This window comes from Diachasmimorpha longicaudata, chromosome 18 (genome assembly GCF_034640455.1).
Source record: "Diachasmimorpha longicaudata isolate KC_UGA_2023 chromosome 18, iyDiaLong2, whole genome shotgun sequence".
Classification (NCBI taxonomy): Eukaryota; Metazoa; Arthropoda; class Insecta; order Hymenoptera; family Braconidae; genus Diachasmimorpha; species Diachasmimorpha longicaudata.
The window spans coordinates 2,385,412-2,401,914 of record NC_087242.1 but is presented as its reverse complement, the minus strand read 5'-3'; the positions used below and the strand labels follow the sequence as shown (position 1 = coordinate 2,401,914).

Sequence of the window (16,503 nt, the reverse complement as noted above, 5' to 3'; positions counted from 1 at the left end):
TCGAACCCTCTAGATTCTATATTCACCTCCCAAATCTGCTTTTATTGATTACAAAAATCGTTAGTCATCATAATTACATAAACTAATACTTCCAAATACTTCCAAATAATTATCATTTCTGCAAAAGTCACAAATCTCCTAAATACATTCGCACAATTCAATTTACAACAGCAAATATACACAATAACTCCATCCATCGTGTCCCCAAAACTATAAAATCCCAGAACATCAACGGGAAGTCCCTAAAAATCGCAAAAACTGCAAAAATAATTTTCTAACTTAAAAAAATGGAACAAAACATTCCATCAACTAAACCGAAGTCGACTCTCTCCCATAATAAATTCTTCAGATTCAATAAAAAAAATCCTCACAAATACAGTCGTACGTTCCTACCGACTGCAACAAGTCCACAATCGGCGTTAGAACAAGTTGATGCGTCAACAATTTACCCCCAAATGATCAACAAACTATTTCCCCCAAATTCCCTAACTCCCTCGATCTAATGATTTTAACGAAACTCGTTTTCCATATCCAGTCTGAATTTCCTGTACTGGATCTCCCTGCACAACAATTCAATGTGTGATTGTTCAGGTGTCTTGGTGACGTCAGGCTCTAGTGCCATAAATTGTTTGTACCTGCTCATAAAATGTGGCCTCAAATTTCTGGGGCTGTCCAAACAAACTTTGTAAAGTACATCCTTATGATAAATGCTGGTCTCCCGAAGACTATAATGAGAAGCCACCGTAAAAACCGTTGTTTCAAACTTATTAATAAAAAATTTACAATCGAATATACTCAATACTGGCCACATCCTGTCGACCATCATAAGAAAGAGATCCTCCCAGGGCCAGTTGAGCAGCAGCATCCAAGTGCCGAACGGATCGTAGCCCTTGTTCAACTCATGGGTAATCAGCTGCTGATTCTCCTCAGGAGTTATCTGACAAAGAAGAAAGCAGAATATATCACTGCACTTCTTGCAGAACGTGGCTTCGCAAAAAGGAAAGATGCACCTCCTCTTGAGGATGATTTCACAGCCACGCAGGGCGTTGCCCATTCTCTCCACCTTCGTCATGATATTCCAAAAGTACTTGACAGCCTGCTCGTTCCCCAGATGCGCCGCCAGCTTAAACATAACAACAGGTATCGACTCACGAGAATTGCAAATACGAGCGACGACACTCCTATGTCTGTCGTTGAACAGCTTCTGCCTGAGATCAGGAACAACGTCGATGATCGATTGCCAATATCCCATCAGACAAAAGTCATCATCGAGCATTGTAGTGACCTTCTCCGTTGTCTCCTCCCTGGCCTCAGGAGACATCTGAGCCCACACGTTCCTGGCGTAGTCCTTCAGGCAGTAGTTGCATGCCTCGTACCACATGAAAATGTTTTTCTGACTTCCTGGATTGTTGTAACGTTTTTTGAATACTTTTATCCTGTCGATTGTACCTAATGACGTCCACTCGATGTTATCGATGAAGTATTCGATGTTCCTGGGGTAATCCTCGAACGTTGAGTACTTGAGGAGTTTTGCTGCGACACTACGTAACCACTCGAAAATCCGCATTCCCATCTGCTCCACCAGGTACATAACCGGGGGCTTGAGGAAGGCCGGAATGCAGGAGGCTTTTATGGTGGTGATGCTGACTATTATTAGACCCCACGCCTTCTTCTGGTGAAAATCGATCGTGTACTTGACATGGGGAAGGTTGAATTCAGATGCGTAGTCTCGTATGAAGAAGGCTTTTATTTTGCGGACGACCCAGGGAATCCTCCAGAGGGTCGCTGACACCTGGACCATTGCGAGACGATCCAACCTGAGTTGACGCTCGAAGGGAGGGTCCATGATAGCTCGAGGTGGGGGCTGGAAGAGGAATTTTAATGGTGAGAACGTACGGGGGTGGGGTGAGATTATTATTTATTTTATTTTTTAGGGGATTTTTGGGAAGTTCTGGGGATACTTTATTGTGGCGATCTTCAGATGGTCTGGAGTCAATTATTTAGATTTTGGGGATGATAATAATTATGTGCTGGAAGTAAACAAATGGGTTTACGTGGAATGAAGGTGATGAGATGAGAATATTTGGGGAGGAAATTTAATTTGTCGTGGGGGTACGGCATAAATGATGAGAGGGGGTAGTTTTATTATTTAAATGAGATGTTTGGGATTGCAAAAAGAGATAAATTTAATTGGGAATAATAAATAATAAAATCAAATTGACAATTGAATTAAATTTGATTTAAATTGATTAAATAGCAATTTACACAAAAAAAGGGAAATTTCACATTTGTCGAGGGCGATTTTCATTCCATATTTTTAAACAATTATGGATTTTCATGTTTATGTTGAGATGGTGGGGGTTGTATGTAATTATTTGTTTCCATTATCGATTTTTATATTTTTTGGGTGAATGAACGCACAAGTAAAGAATTTCAATCAATCGAAATGTCTTCATTTTTATAAAAATGTTGGGCGATAATTAAAATCGTGATGATTCCGTTGCTGTGAGCAGTAATTGACATTCATTCATTTCTTTGTAATTGGCATTTATTAATTTATTTCAATGAACACATAAATATTTAAGACAAAAATCAGACAATTCAGTAGTGAAACGGTAGACGATTCAAGTCGATTTCGTTCAAAATTTATTAAACCTACTTTCCTGGATTGACGAGGACAGTTGTTTGTCAACAACAACACTAATGAACGCCCTTCAACTGGCCCAGACATTTTTTCGTCTGATGATGATTCCATGAACGCCGATTCCGGTGATAAAGATTCAAATAAAATCGGTTATCGTTCATATCTCGAAACAAATCTCTTCGCGTTGATCAAACAATTTGTTTATTATTTTGTCACTGTCTTTCCCCCTAGTTTTTCATATAAAAGAACATCACTAGATCGATTGTTCATAATGAAAGAAAATTATAAAAATTCTCCACCAATCGATTTTTCAATTTCAATTCGTTTTTTGTTGACAACTGGTTCAAGTTGACATGACTCCATCGAAGGTGAAGAACATGAGAGCCAAGTCCACCTGACCCTTTCATTGTGTCCACATTTATCGATCTGAGTCGATCAAATGAACTAAATAATCGTCAGCAGAAGGTGAAACTAATTGTTGAATAAAATCATTCAACATGTCGTCAATATCACCAGTGACTTTGAATAAATTCTGAACAGAGCAGCCAAAATCAGCTTTTCGCCTTCATTTCTCCTGCAAAATTTGTCTGTTTCGACTTAAACCGTTTTACCATTTCGCTACACAATCAAAGACAACAAAACGAACCTTCAGAGATCCTTTTTCGTTAAATATTTTGCCTCAGTTGCGAATCCCCTTCGATCTTCGTCATCGATCCTGTGCTCCTGACATTGATATAACTGAATGCAATCAGATCAGCGAGGGACGTTACAGCTTATGATGTTTCAGTCAGGGAAAAATCAACAGAACTGTTAATGCTGTAAATAAACTACAACATAACCTCACTTATATTGTTTAATTTGGAAGAGGCCCAAAGCTTTGGTGATCGACTTTTAAACAACTGACCGATGGAAGTGATCATTCGATGGCTCCATGGGCACACGAGGGTCGACTGGGTATTCCATCAACAAACAGTCCCTCTAACAATCGTCAGGACGTCCCAGTCGTAGTTCACGTACCTGAAAAATAAAATTTCCAAACCTGTAAAATTCCCCATAAAATCTAATTAAATTTCTACCGAACCTGTTATTACCTTTTGGATGATTCCACTGGAGTGTTCCATAAATCCAAGAAAATGGGTCTCCATAACGTGAATTCTAAAAAAAAACCTCAAAAATTACTCCTAAAATGGAAGAATTGCTCTTCTTCAACACAAAAGCTTTTTTTTTCATTAAAAATAATGAATAATTACCCAATGGATGAATAATAGAACCAACTGAAAGTCCAACTATTCCATCATGAATTATGTCCAGCTGTTTTTGTGCTCTTCAAAGTCTCCCGCCATCCTCTCTCCATCGTAACAGCAATTTCCTCCAAATCCCCGAACAATAATCCGTCCAAAAATAATCATCAACTCCATCATTGAAGTCCATGACGCTGAAGCACAAGCCGACAATAATTGACAACAAAAAAACGACTTCCGGAGTTCCCAAAAACATCTGAAATCCTCCAAACACAGTTGACAAACCTCTCCCTCTCCTGGAACATCCGCCAATCCCGGAGACCCTCGGTGCCGACTCTCCGCCAATCGCATCCTCTCCATTCTCGAAATATTTCGGTGTTTGTCGAAGCAGAGGGGAGGCATTGGCGAGAAGTGACAAGTTGAATTATCAGAGAGAAAATAAATTTTGTAGAATTCGAATCGTTGAAACCCCACTGATTAAATCCCTTCCACGATGGCTAGTGTATCGTATCAAATAGCAAATCTGCTGGAGAAGGTGAGGAAAATCGTGTGAAAATATCTCTCAACGTTAGACTGCAATATCAGAAAGTTCCTTTGTCCCGTCGTCGAGGTTTATCTCCTTCGGCATCGGATTAATTCGTAAACATAACCTCAAAGTTCTCAAACTAGATTTCAAATTGTCTGAAAACGTTCGACGAAAAGCGTTTAGATAATCAAAATCCCAACCAAAAATCCCTGCAAAATGAAAATTCATATCTAATTAACAATTATCACGATGTCCATAAATAAATTCCAGGTCTAACGATTTTATTCTCTGAAAAACACCTGAAAAGTCCCCACAACTTTACAATTTTCTCCCCCAAAAATCACCTAAAATCTCATTCCCTCCCCGCAGATGACGTCCAATGACAAAGACTTCAGATTCATGGCGACAAACGACCTAATGTCCGAGCTCCAGAAGGACTCCATAAAACTGGACGACGATTCCGAGCGTAAAGTCGTAAAAATGTTGCTTCGCCTCCTGGAAGACAAGAACGGAGAGGTGCAAAATTTAGCTGTTAAATGTCTGGGTCCCCTGGTGAACAAAGTCAAAGAATATCAGGTAGAAACAATAGTGGATGCCCTCTGCACCAACATGATATCAGACAAAGAGCAGCTCCGTGACATCTCCAGCATAGGCCTAAAGACAGTGATCTCCGAGCTGCCAATGGGTTCAAACGATCTCGCTGAGAACATCTGCAAACGCATAACAGGTCGTCTCTCATCAGCAATAGAGAAACAAGAAGACGTATCAGTCCAGCTGGAGGCACTGGACATCGTAGCAGACCTTCTCTCGCGTTTCGGATCCCTGCTATCAAGCTTTCATCAGCAAATTCTGACAGCTCTTCTTCCCCAGCTGTCATCACCACGTCAGGCAGTGAGAAAACGAACAATCGTCGCCCTGAGCCACTTGCTCACCTCCAGCAACAGTTACTTGTACAAGAAGCTGTTGGATCATCTGTTGGGGGGTTTGACAACTCAAAAAATCAAAAATGTCATTCGCACGTACATCCAGTGCATAGCATCAATTTGTCGTCAAGCTGGTCACAGATTTGGTGAGCAAATCGAGCGAGTAATGCCCCTCATTGTTCAGTACTCAAACGAGGATGACGACGAGCTCAGGGAGTACTGCCTCCAGGCATTTGAGGCATTTGTCTATCGTTGCCCGAAGGAAATAACTCCCCACATCAACAAGATCATCGACATCTGCCTGACGTACATAACCTACGATCCAAACTACAACTACGACGATGACATCAGTGATATATCTGATGGTGAGGGTGTGACAATGGAAACGGAGGAGGATGGCGAGGAAGACGCTGAGGAGGAGTACTCTGACGACGACGACATGAGTTGGAAAGTCAGAAGAGCTGCTGCCAAATGTCTCGAGGCTGTTGTATCCAGCAGACGAGAACTCCTCCCCGATTTGTACAAAATTGTCTCACCAGCCCTGATAGCGAGGTTCAAGGAGCGCGAGGAAAACGTTAAATCAGATATATTTCACGCTTACATAGCACTCCTCCGTCAGACAAGGCCTACATCGAGTGTAGCACTTGATCCAGACTCTATGGAGGACGAGGAATGTCCAATTTCCCTTCTCCAACAGCAAGTGCCAATGATCGTGAAGGCTGTTCATCGACAGATGAAGGAGAAGAGCATAAAGACACGTCAGGATTGTTTTTCATTGCTGAAAGAGCTCGTTATTGTTCTACCAGGTGCCCTCACGAATCACATCACCTCGTTGATATCTGGAATTCAGTATTCCCTGGGGGATAAAAACTCCTCATCCAACATGAAAATTGACACACTTGCATTTGTTCATACTCTTCTGATAACCCATCAGCCAGAGGCATTTCACGCTCACATGACAGTTCTAGCACCACCAATAATAACAGCTGTATCAGATCCTTTCTACAAGATAACAGCTGAAGCACTTCTTGTTCTCCAGCAATTGGTACAAGTGATAAGACCTCATGCAAAGCCAATGAACTACGATTTTACAAATCTCGTTAATGAGATATACAGGTGTACATTGATGAGACTGAAAACAGCTGATATCGATCAGGAAGTTAAGGAACGTGCTATCGCATGTATGGGACAAATTCTAGCTCATCTCAGTGATACACTTCATGATGAACTTCCAGTTTGTCTTCCTATATTTTTGGACAGACTGAGAAATGAAATCACTAGGCTGACAACTGTCAAAGCACTCACTTGTATCGCAGCATCACCATTGAGGGTCGATCTTCAACCGATAATGGAGGAGGCTGTTCCCATTTTGGGATCATTTCTCAGGAAAAATCACAGGGCATTGAAGCTGTGCTCCCTCACTCTTCTGGACACACTTGTCAAGAGCTACTCCATCAGCCTTCACACAGATCTGCTGGATAAAGTTACAGCTGAATTACCAGCACTTCTTAATGAATCAGATCTGCATATTGCCCAGTTGACGTTGACTCTGCTGACGACGATAGCAAAGGTTCATCCAGCTGCTTTGACGAGAATCTCGGAGACTATTCTACCGGAAATTTTGGTGCTTGTTAAGTCACCACTGCTTCAGGGAGCTGCATTGTATGCTATGCTGGAGTTCTTCCAGGCCCTTGTTCAAGCTGGAATACCAGGACTGGGGTACAGGGATCTGCTGGCGATGCTCGTGGCACCAGTTACCAATTCAGTACTTCATAAACAGGCGTATCATTCTCTGGCGAAGTGTGCAGCTGCTCTGACAATAACTTGGCAACAAGAGGCTCATGGTGTTGTCGAGCAGTTCATAAAAAATGTTCAGGATCCAGCTTCTGATTCTCAACATATTTTTGCACTTCTCGTTATTGGGGAAATTGGTAAACACGTGGATCTGAGTGGAATTCAGTCGTTGAAGGCGGTTATCTTGAGTTCATTCTCGTCTCACTCTGAGGAAGTCAAGTCTGCTGCTAGTTATACCCTTGGAAATATCGCTGTTGGTAATTTACCGGAGTATTTACCGTTTATTCTTCATGAGATTGAGGGACAACCCAAGAGACAGTACCTTGTTCTTCACTCGTTGAAGGAAATCATCACGTGCCAGTCAGGAAGTCCATCCGGTGTTTCGAATCTTCAAAATTTCGTTCCAGCCATCTGGATGCTGCTGTACAGGCACTGCGAGTGCACTGAGGAGGGAACTAGGAATGTTGTAGCTGAGTGTCTTGGTAAATTGACACTCATTGATCCAGCTACACTTCTACCGAGACTCCAGGAGTCACTCAAGTCAGCTTCACCGTTGATGAGGACCACCACTGTCACAGCTGTGAAGTTCACGATTTCTGATCAGCCACAGGCCATTGATGCCATGTTGAAGCAGTGCATGGGGAGCTTCTTGGTAGCTCTGGAGGATCCTGATCTTAATGTCAGGAGGGTTGCACTTGTTGCGTTTAACTCCGCTGCTCATAACAAACCAATGCTCATCAGGGATTTGCTGGACTCGGTACTTCCGAAACTTTATGCTGAGACGAAGATTAAGGTGAGGGGATTAATTGGAATAATTTATTTACGTGATTTATTTATTTATGTGATTTATTTATTCATGTAATGTATTTATTTATGTGATTTATTTATTTCATTTGGGTCTGTCATTGGGTAGGAAATTTTTAAATGAAAATTGTTCGATAAATTTTTGAATCTAATGATTCTGGGCATCAATTTTTATTATAAGATAATAATAATTGATGGAAGAAAGTGGAATATTCTTTTATCAATGACATTAGTCGGTGTTTTAACAATAAAATAATTAAAGTAAATTAAATAAAACCTGGGGGAATGAATATCAATAAAAAAATGTTATCCTTTAATTGAATATTTAGATAAATAGTGAACTGAATGGGAAAAAATTTAGTGAACAAATTGTTAATAAAAAAAAAATGATGAGAATTGAATTTAACTGAGAGTCAATTGTTCGCTGTAAATTATTTTCTCGAGGGAATACAAATTCTGAGACAAGAAAATCTTCTACAAGTGAACATTCATTTTTTGGAAGGAACTAATGCTTTTGAAACGAGTGCGATGAATAATTTTTGTTTTGGATTTTAAAATGATTTTTAAATTTTTGAATATTGTAGAAAGAACTTATAAGAGAAGTGGAAATGGGTCCCTTCAAGCACACAGTGGACGATGGTCTGGATCTTCGAAAAGCAGCATTTGAATGCATGTACACACTACTCGACTCCTGCCTCGACAGACTCGATGTTTTTGAGTTCCTCCAGCACGTGGAGAATGGCCTCAAGGATCATTACGATATTAAGATGCTGACGTACCTTATGACCGCGCGACTGGCGCAGCTCTGTCCGACTGCAGTCCTCCAAAGTACGTCAAGTTCATTTTTATTTTTATTAGAATTATTGTTGAATAATTTATCACAATCGTCTTTATTTTAATTTATTTTCATGTTTTTTTATCATTGATTTTCAAATTTGTTTATTAAAACTCGTGGATCCATTGAAAATGACCTGCGTTTAGAAAGTCTTATCACCTCATTTATTTTACTTGATATTGATGTTTTTTAATTTTTTGAATTCGGTCGTCGTCGTCTCATTTTTATAATTAAGATCGTATTTATAATTAATAGGATAATATGTGGAGACATTAGGAATATGATTTTTGAAGATCATTTCTCCATTTTCCCTCCAAAATGATCAAATTAGAGAAAAAAAATTGCATAATTTCTGGATAATTTAGAAAATTTCTCAGATTTCATTAAGACAATAATAAAATATATGATGTTCATTTTTAATTAATTAATGTTAATTAGTTGATGTTCTGTCAGTTTCTGTTGATTATGTGGGGATTCTAAGGCAATAGGATTAAAGTATTTCATCAGAATTAATTGATCTTCAAATTTGTTTATCATAAGGGCTTGACAGACTCGTGGATCCCCTGAAGATGACCTGTACCCAGAAAGTCAAGGCCAATTCCGTCAAACAGGAGTACGAGAAACAGGATGAACTGAAAAGATCTGCGTTGAGAGCTGTTGCTGCACTTTTGACTATTTCGGATGCTGGTAAATACAATTTTTTCATAAAACAGAGTAACAACGGTTTTTTCTCGAAAATCATTATCCAGCTGAGTCGATTAAATCAAATAAATAATCGTTGGCAGAAGGTGAAACTGATTGTGGAGTAAAATCATTCAACAATCGTCAATATCGTCATTGACTTTGAATAAATTCAGAACAGAGCAGCCACAATCAGCTTTTCGTCTTCATCTCTGTTGTTAAATTTATAATTTTCGACTTTACCGTTTTATCGCTTCGCTACTGAATTCTTTCTCCTCGTTATCAACCTAAACTGGTTTCAGTTGATAAATCTTTTTCAGGGTTATAAGTATTTTTTACACCCCAAAAGCGCCCATTTTAGCACCACCGTACCCTACATACGCCCATACGAGGTATTCAAAACATCGGAATTTTTATAGCTCCCGTGGAAGTGGCAATAAACGTCGAGGTCTTTTTTCTCGTCAGAGTTGTAAAAGCTATAAATGTCTTCAATATTTCTGGGATATTCAGAATAAAAATTTGAATACGCTCACCAGTCGTATGACACATTCCCATGCGTTAGCCATCCCCTATCATTCCGTCCAAAATTCTATGAATTTTTTTAAATAGCTCTGCCTTTGGAATAAATTCAAAGATTATCAAAAACTACACAAAATTTTCCTAAAACTCGATCACATTTGGAATTCCCATTTTCTCCTTAATTTAATTATCGTTTTTATTTTTTTAAAAATTGAAAAAACAAAAATTAACTCAGGATCGTATGGGAAAATCAAAATTTCGTTGTCTTCAAGGATTAAAATCTGAATTTTTGCACATTAGACGTAAAAAAAATCGACAAATTTTTCGTAAAAAATAATCCACCATTTGGAAAACAACTTTTATCATTTGTTTATCAAAAGGAAATGTTTTAAAAAATATCAATACTCTCCGAAATTATTAAATTTCTTTAATTATAAGGTAACACTGACTACAAATGATTTTTAAAAAATTTTAGTTGTCTAATCTCTTGAAAAATTTTACAACTAAAAATATTCAAAAGTAGAAAGAGATAGAGAGAGATAGAGCTGCTGTAATTTCACTTTTTGTTTAAAAATGTGATAAATATTTAAAAATAATTTCTTTCTTTTATTTCTCATTTCAGACAAAAATCCAGCATTGACTGACTTCGTCAGCATAATAAAATCAACTCCAGAGTTGCGTAGTTTATTCGATACTATTCAGAAAGATTGTTCGGGTAACAATGTCAACGAATCCAACATCATGGATCAGAGCTAAGCAAAGAGACGAGGAATTTTCTGCAACGGAAATTAAACAGATACAGCACGAATTGCAAATCGCCAACGTAATACATCAATTAAAGTGATACGATTTTCTTTTTTCATCGATTGATGTATCTGATTATCCCTCGGGTATCACTCGAATTTTCAAAAGGTCAGACACTGGGAGTTTGACGGCAGCCCAGAGTTGCATTAACACATGAGACAAATTAATTTACAATTTATTTCTATAAGTTGAACGTTTACATTCATTGTTTTTTCGGTGAAAATAGTAGCTTGAACAAATGAAAGGAACGAAATTCAATGTGATTGTCTTGTAGCGATCAGCAAATGCATTGTATAAACAAAATAAAATACAAATTTCTTTAAAATGGAATTTTGTCGTGAGTCCACGTCGAGAGTCGGTGGATGAGGCGAGGAATAACGAAGTTTAAAGAAACTCTAATGATTTTTTGTACGAAATGGGCCAATTAAAGGTTCTGTGTAGTGGTTTGCCCTGAAAATTTTTGAACAATAAATAGAAATAAATAAAGAAAAATTGAGGTTGTTGTCGCGGGTGGGAAAATGGGAAATTAAATTGGTGAACTTGATTGAGGAGAGACAGTCAGGTGAAAGAATGAGAATATTTGGAGATGATTCAATCGTCTGATGACCGTGGAAAGCAACTGCGAGTATTTCTCATCAGAAGTAATTTCTGATCACTGAGTGGCCCATGATTTTTGGCCATTTTGGGGGTTTTTTCGGAGCTATCGACAGTTTTATTACCGATTGTGAGAAGAATAGGGCTTCTGCTTTAATTCTCAGGGGAAATTATGTGACTGATATGCTCGAAAGACCGGAAAATAAATTGGGAAATTACATGGACGTGACCAGCTGGCATTTTCAGGGGTTTGTTGTGGAGTGAAGTTGGGGAGGTGAATTTCTAGCAGTGGTGTTTCATCGTGTGAGTGACGAATTAGTGTGATAATAGCTGGTATCACATCTTCGATTAATAATCAATGTCTTGGGATATTAAAAAACCCACGTCAATTGGTATTTTAATATGTTGAATGGGGTAATCAGAAAGTGATACAAAATTATAATCTGCTCCAGTTGGTGATCAGTGTTATTCAACTTGGATATTCATATAGTTTTCTCTTGTCTTGATGATCGTACTGATCTACAGTGACAATAATGATTGATATAAATTATATATCAACAGAGCAGTGATGACTAAGTTCCTGAATTCCTTAAAATTAAGGGTATTTTTGCTATCAGTAATCAGCTATCGGCTGAGAATATCAAACAAGAGTTTCTACGTGAATGTTAAACCCTCTTATTTTCGTGATTAGAAACTGTCGCACTTCGTGATCAGAAACTCCTCTACGTGTACAACGTTGATAAAAAATCGCATCAAAATTGGTTTCTTTAAAACTGTGATTTTAATTAATTATTTCATGTTTTATTCAAACGAATTTATTGATAATTAATAGTAAATATTCACAGTTCAACTTGAAAAAAGTTTCAATCGGATTTGATTGCCCGGTGGACTAATCAGACAAGAAAAATTAGAATATCAATTTTTCTAATCGCCCTCTGAATTGTTATGTAATTATCCCATATGTAATTATCGATATCATTATCGACATCAGACATAGTTTATCATTATTTAATCTTTGCACTGATCGTTCCAGAAAATAAGACAATAAAGATAAAGTTTCCGTCTATGGAGTCATTCACCTACACATGGTCAGGGTCACTCCATATTTTTTATAGTGAACGTCCGACGTGAAGTGACACAACTCGATCTTCATATAATTTCCCCCACGATTATTACATCCAAAAATTGTTTTTGTCATTAATCGGCTCGTCGAGCGTTCCTGACGCACACAGCGGTCAAATAAATTCATCCAAACCCCATTTACTAATCGTCGCAATAAGAATTGAATTTCGCATTTTATCAAACTACACTGAGACAAAAACCTAGCAAAACTGACGGATTATTTATTTATTTAAACATTCAGTGTTTTTCAATGGTGCCAGTGGAATAAGTCCTTGACGATACGAAATATCTGGGCATTTTTAATCGATTGTGTTAGGGAACCCTCTGATCAAATGAAAATTAAAAATGTTGAAACAATCCAACAAAATATATTTCGTAGATTCTCAGCCCTTCGATGTTTGTGAACATTTTCAGTTGCCAAATTTTGTGACTAATTTCATGAGTAAAAATCAACAAAAAATGTTTACATTGTCAGTATCATTTAAATTAAATTTTGGAAAGTATTAATAATTTTTAAAACGTTCCTTTATTATAAAAAAATGATACAACGGGTTTTTCAAACGGTAGATCATCTTTTTCGGTGTCAAAAAATTGAGATTTTGATAGTTAACAGTCTTCAAACTATAAATATATTATATATTATATTCTATATACTATATATTATACATTATGACCGATTATAATATTTCCATTTGTAAACAAAAACGTCAATCGTCGGTCGGACTCGAAAAATTAAATTTCATTATTTTTATTTATTCATTTATTTATTTGTTTGAAGTAATGTGACTCGTATAATGAATTATTTACGCTCTCATTAACATCATTAGCTATTTTACATTTTTCTCTTATGGCTCAATTCGATTAATATTTCTAAATTACATTTTTTCAAGCAATAAATGAATAAATAAATAAATAAATAAATGACTAAATAAATGAATAAATAAATTATTTATTTATTGAATCATTCATCTATTTAATTATTTATTAAATAAATTTACAATATTTTTTATCAATTGCATCTCCAAATTTTTTTTAGTCGTAAAAGATCATATTCAGTTCAATTCATTTTTTTTTATTCAATTGAAATTTCGGTGGTCTTCCTGGAGAAATCGTCGGATCCAAATGTGGACATCAATTCCTCATTATTTACAATCCCAATTACAAATTCTTATCCTTCAACTGCGATCATAAATTAATGTGGAGTTATATTAACGACGCGAGCGTTCATGAACGTGTTCGTGTTCATTTGTATTTTCTCTTCCTCTTACTTTTTTGTATCATCCGAGGAGCCATAAAAATTGTCATAACTCGATCTCTAGCTCACGGATGATTTAAGGATTGAAGATCAGAGTAGATTCACAGCTATACGAAAATGTCAACATAGGCATTACGCACGAGTAAAGCGAAAAAATTAATAGTCTAAACAAATAAATCATCTCCACGTGTGTTTTTGGAGGGATTTGATAATTCGTGAGTGGACTTTGATCTCATGGAGATTTCATTTTGGGAGAATGCAAATTCCAGTCGGCAATAGATTTATTCACCTTGAAGATTTCTGATGAAATCAATATCGAGACTGTCATTTCTTCGAGTTTTTTTTGGAAATTGTTCGGATCTGATGGAAATTGAATTTAATATTAAATTAAATTAAATTCATTTATATTAATTTATTTATATTAAAATAAATTGACTTAAATTTAATGCCAACAAACCACGTACCAAACATGAATTTAATTTAATATTAAATTAAATTTCCATGAGATTAATTAATATTATTTTTTTTAATTTTTAGATATTAATTTTTTGGTGACAGCTGATTCTTTTGAGATTTGGGAATTTTTGCGCTGAGAAAATTATTGTTAAATCCACATCTTCTCATCTAACACTTTTTCCACTAATAACATTCCAACGACGACTTTTCAACTCGTTAAAAAAAAAATTAATAATTTAGCACGTGATTAGCGCTATTTGACAAAAGTGATGTACCCGATACTTCACACGTTATTTTTTTGATTTAATTTCTATAAATTTGATTGGTCGTGTGCTTCCAAATGCATCCCCACCAATTCGATTTAAAAAATGAAAAGGTAGATATTCGCGATGTGAGTTAATTGTGGGACTGACATTCATAAAGCGATTTAGGTAAAGATACATTTAACTTATTAATAATATGATCTTCAACAAAACAATAAATTTTGTAACAACAACCCCAGGGATGGGGTCCATCCTACGTCCGATGCTTTCATATCATAACAGCTATGATCCTACCAAATTTTAATTAGCTATTTAAATTTTTCATTTAATTATTGAGTATGGAGTAGTGAAAATATTTAAAAAAATGGAAAAATGGTAATATCTCGTATTTTTTTAACTAACGCGTATACATATTTTATATATTTGTATGGTGTCTATTGGGACGAGTATTTTGAAAAAAAAAATATTAAAATCTGTCGAGTGGTTCATGAGATATCCAAGGAAATACATTCATGCAGAAGGTCTAATATCTCAGGAAGCACCTGGCCAATCGCGCCCATACAAGGTAGCAGTCTTTTATGATATGAGAGCTACAGATGTTCAAAATTTCAAATCGCTATCTCTATTTTTTCTTAACTTATGACCGTCATAAGTAATAACGTCATAATATGACGTTCACAACGTTTATAATGATAAAACCTAAAAACGACGATATCTCGAAATTTTACCCAAAAAGATGTGAACAGTTTGATCGATGTAAATAGGACCCACTGAACCCAACATTTTGAAAAAAAAAATTGAAGTTCTGGCAGTAGTTTTTGAGTTTTAACAAAAATAAAATTTACAAAAGTTTCTAAATCTCAGGAACTGCTGGATCGACAAATAACGCGTAAACTATCGGCCACATCACGTCTGTCGGATACCGTCGGTCGCCCGCGTATTTTACGTCTAATGATAAACAATTTAGATTTTAATCTTGAACATGTGATTAATTTCTATCGAATTATTGAGATATTTTTCCTCCAACTTGTCCCTCCACGTGGTACCCTAGCCACTGCCAAAAACCCCTTCCCCTGTTCATTTTGCAATGAAATTTATTGGATCACACTCAGCCCTAAGAAGACCTCCAAAATCTCGAGACCGAAACAGGTTTGTTGGGCCCTTGCGGTCATGGGCCTCGTGCCATGAACTAAATGTCGTACGGTATCAACTCATTTACGGTGCCCCATGAAAAAATTTCGACAAAATGTTTTGTTGTTCCCAGGCTTTACATTAATGTTAAAAAACAGAAATACGAAAATTTTCCCCATGAAAATCCCCCCCCCCCCCGAAGGATTGTTTAAACAATTGGAATTCACGATTTGATCGTTTTTATTTCATAAAAACCACCATATCTCCATAAATATTGACAATAGAGAAAAAAAACATAAATCCAAAATTATTCCTTATGAAATTACAAACAAAAAACGTTCGAACATTTTTTTTATTATAACAATCGAATTGGAGATACGAGCGCCTGAATGCGCGCGCCGCGTTAATTAATTTAAATGCACAGTTGAGCGCGTTTTTGCAGGCTTGTATTTTCAAAACTATCATCAAGATGAAAAAAAATGTGGAACCTTTTTTGTGTGGAATTTTATAAGGAATAATTTTGTATTAATTCGTTTTTTTGCTGGGAACGATATTTATGGAGATATTCACGAAAAACGATGGAACCACAAGTGTGACTTGTTTAAACAATATTTTGGGGGAGAATTTGTGGGAGAATTTTTCACATTTTGTTTATTAGAAATGTAATCAATGAGACCTTTTATCGGAATTATTCGATCAATATTGAAGCTCTCCGCTTCTGTCCCTATAATTTGCATTTGCGCCGGTATTTCGAGAGGCCCCAAATGATTGAGTCACTTTTAATGCCTCGAATCTGCGCGTCGACGGGGAGAGAGTGAAGATAAAGTATGAGTTGTGATGATTGTTTTCACCCGAGAGGTAACGGGGGACAATCGTTGTAAAATGTCTAAACCTGAGGCTCAGCACGTATT

General features: G+C 36.7%; 2 protein-coding genes across 5 annotated transcripts; one reads left to right on the top strand and one right to left on the bottom strand.

Moving 5' to 3' along the window:
• Positions 1–14: 14 nt before the first annotated feature.
• Positions 15–4,130, bottom strand: LOC135170979 (uncharacterized). 4 transcript variants are annotated; one of them, XM_064137235.1, is made up of 5 exons: positions 3,895–4,130; positions 3,736–3,811; positions 3,549–3,661; positions 3,291–3,471; positions 15–1,864 (listed from the first exon to the last, which is right to left on the bottom strand). In XM_064137235.1, the coding sequence occupies exon 5, from the start codon at positions 1,844–1,846 to the stop codon at positions 509–511; it is 1,338 nt and encodes a 445-aa protein (XP_063993305.1). In that variant the 5' UTR covers positions 1,847–1,864; positions 3,291–3,471; positions 3,549–3,661; positions 3,736–3,811; positions 3,895–4,130; the 3' UTR covers positions 15–508. The 4 variants fall into 4 exon arrangements, with proteins under 4 accessions (XP_063993305.1, XP_063993304.1, XP_063993302.1 ...); XM_064137234.1 differs by having other exon boundaries at positions 3,291–3,460; XM_064137232.1 differs by having other exon boundaries at positions 3,291–3,661.
• Positions 4,131–4,261: 131 nt separating this feature from the next.
• LOC135170978 (cullin-associated NEDD8-dissociated protein 1) lies at positions 4,262–11,101 on the top strand. The gene is made up of 5 exons (XM_064137231.1): positions 4,262–4,420; positions 4,781–7,921; positions 8,517–8,760; positions 9,308–9,454; positions 10,590–11,101. Exons 1-5 carry the CDS (start codon positions 4,379–4,381, stop codon positions 10,721–10,723), a joined length of 3,708 nt encoding a protein of 1,235 aa, XP_063993301.1. The 5' UTR covers positions 4,262–4,378; the 3' UTR covers positions 10,724–11,101.
• The last annotated feature ends 5,402 nt before the right edge of the window (positions 11,102–16,503 follow it).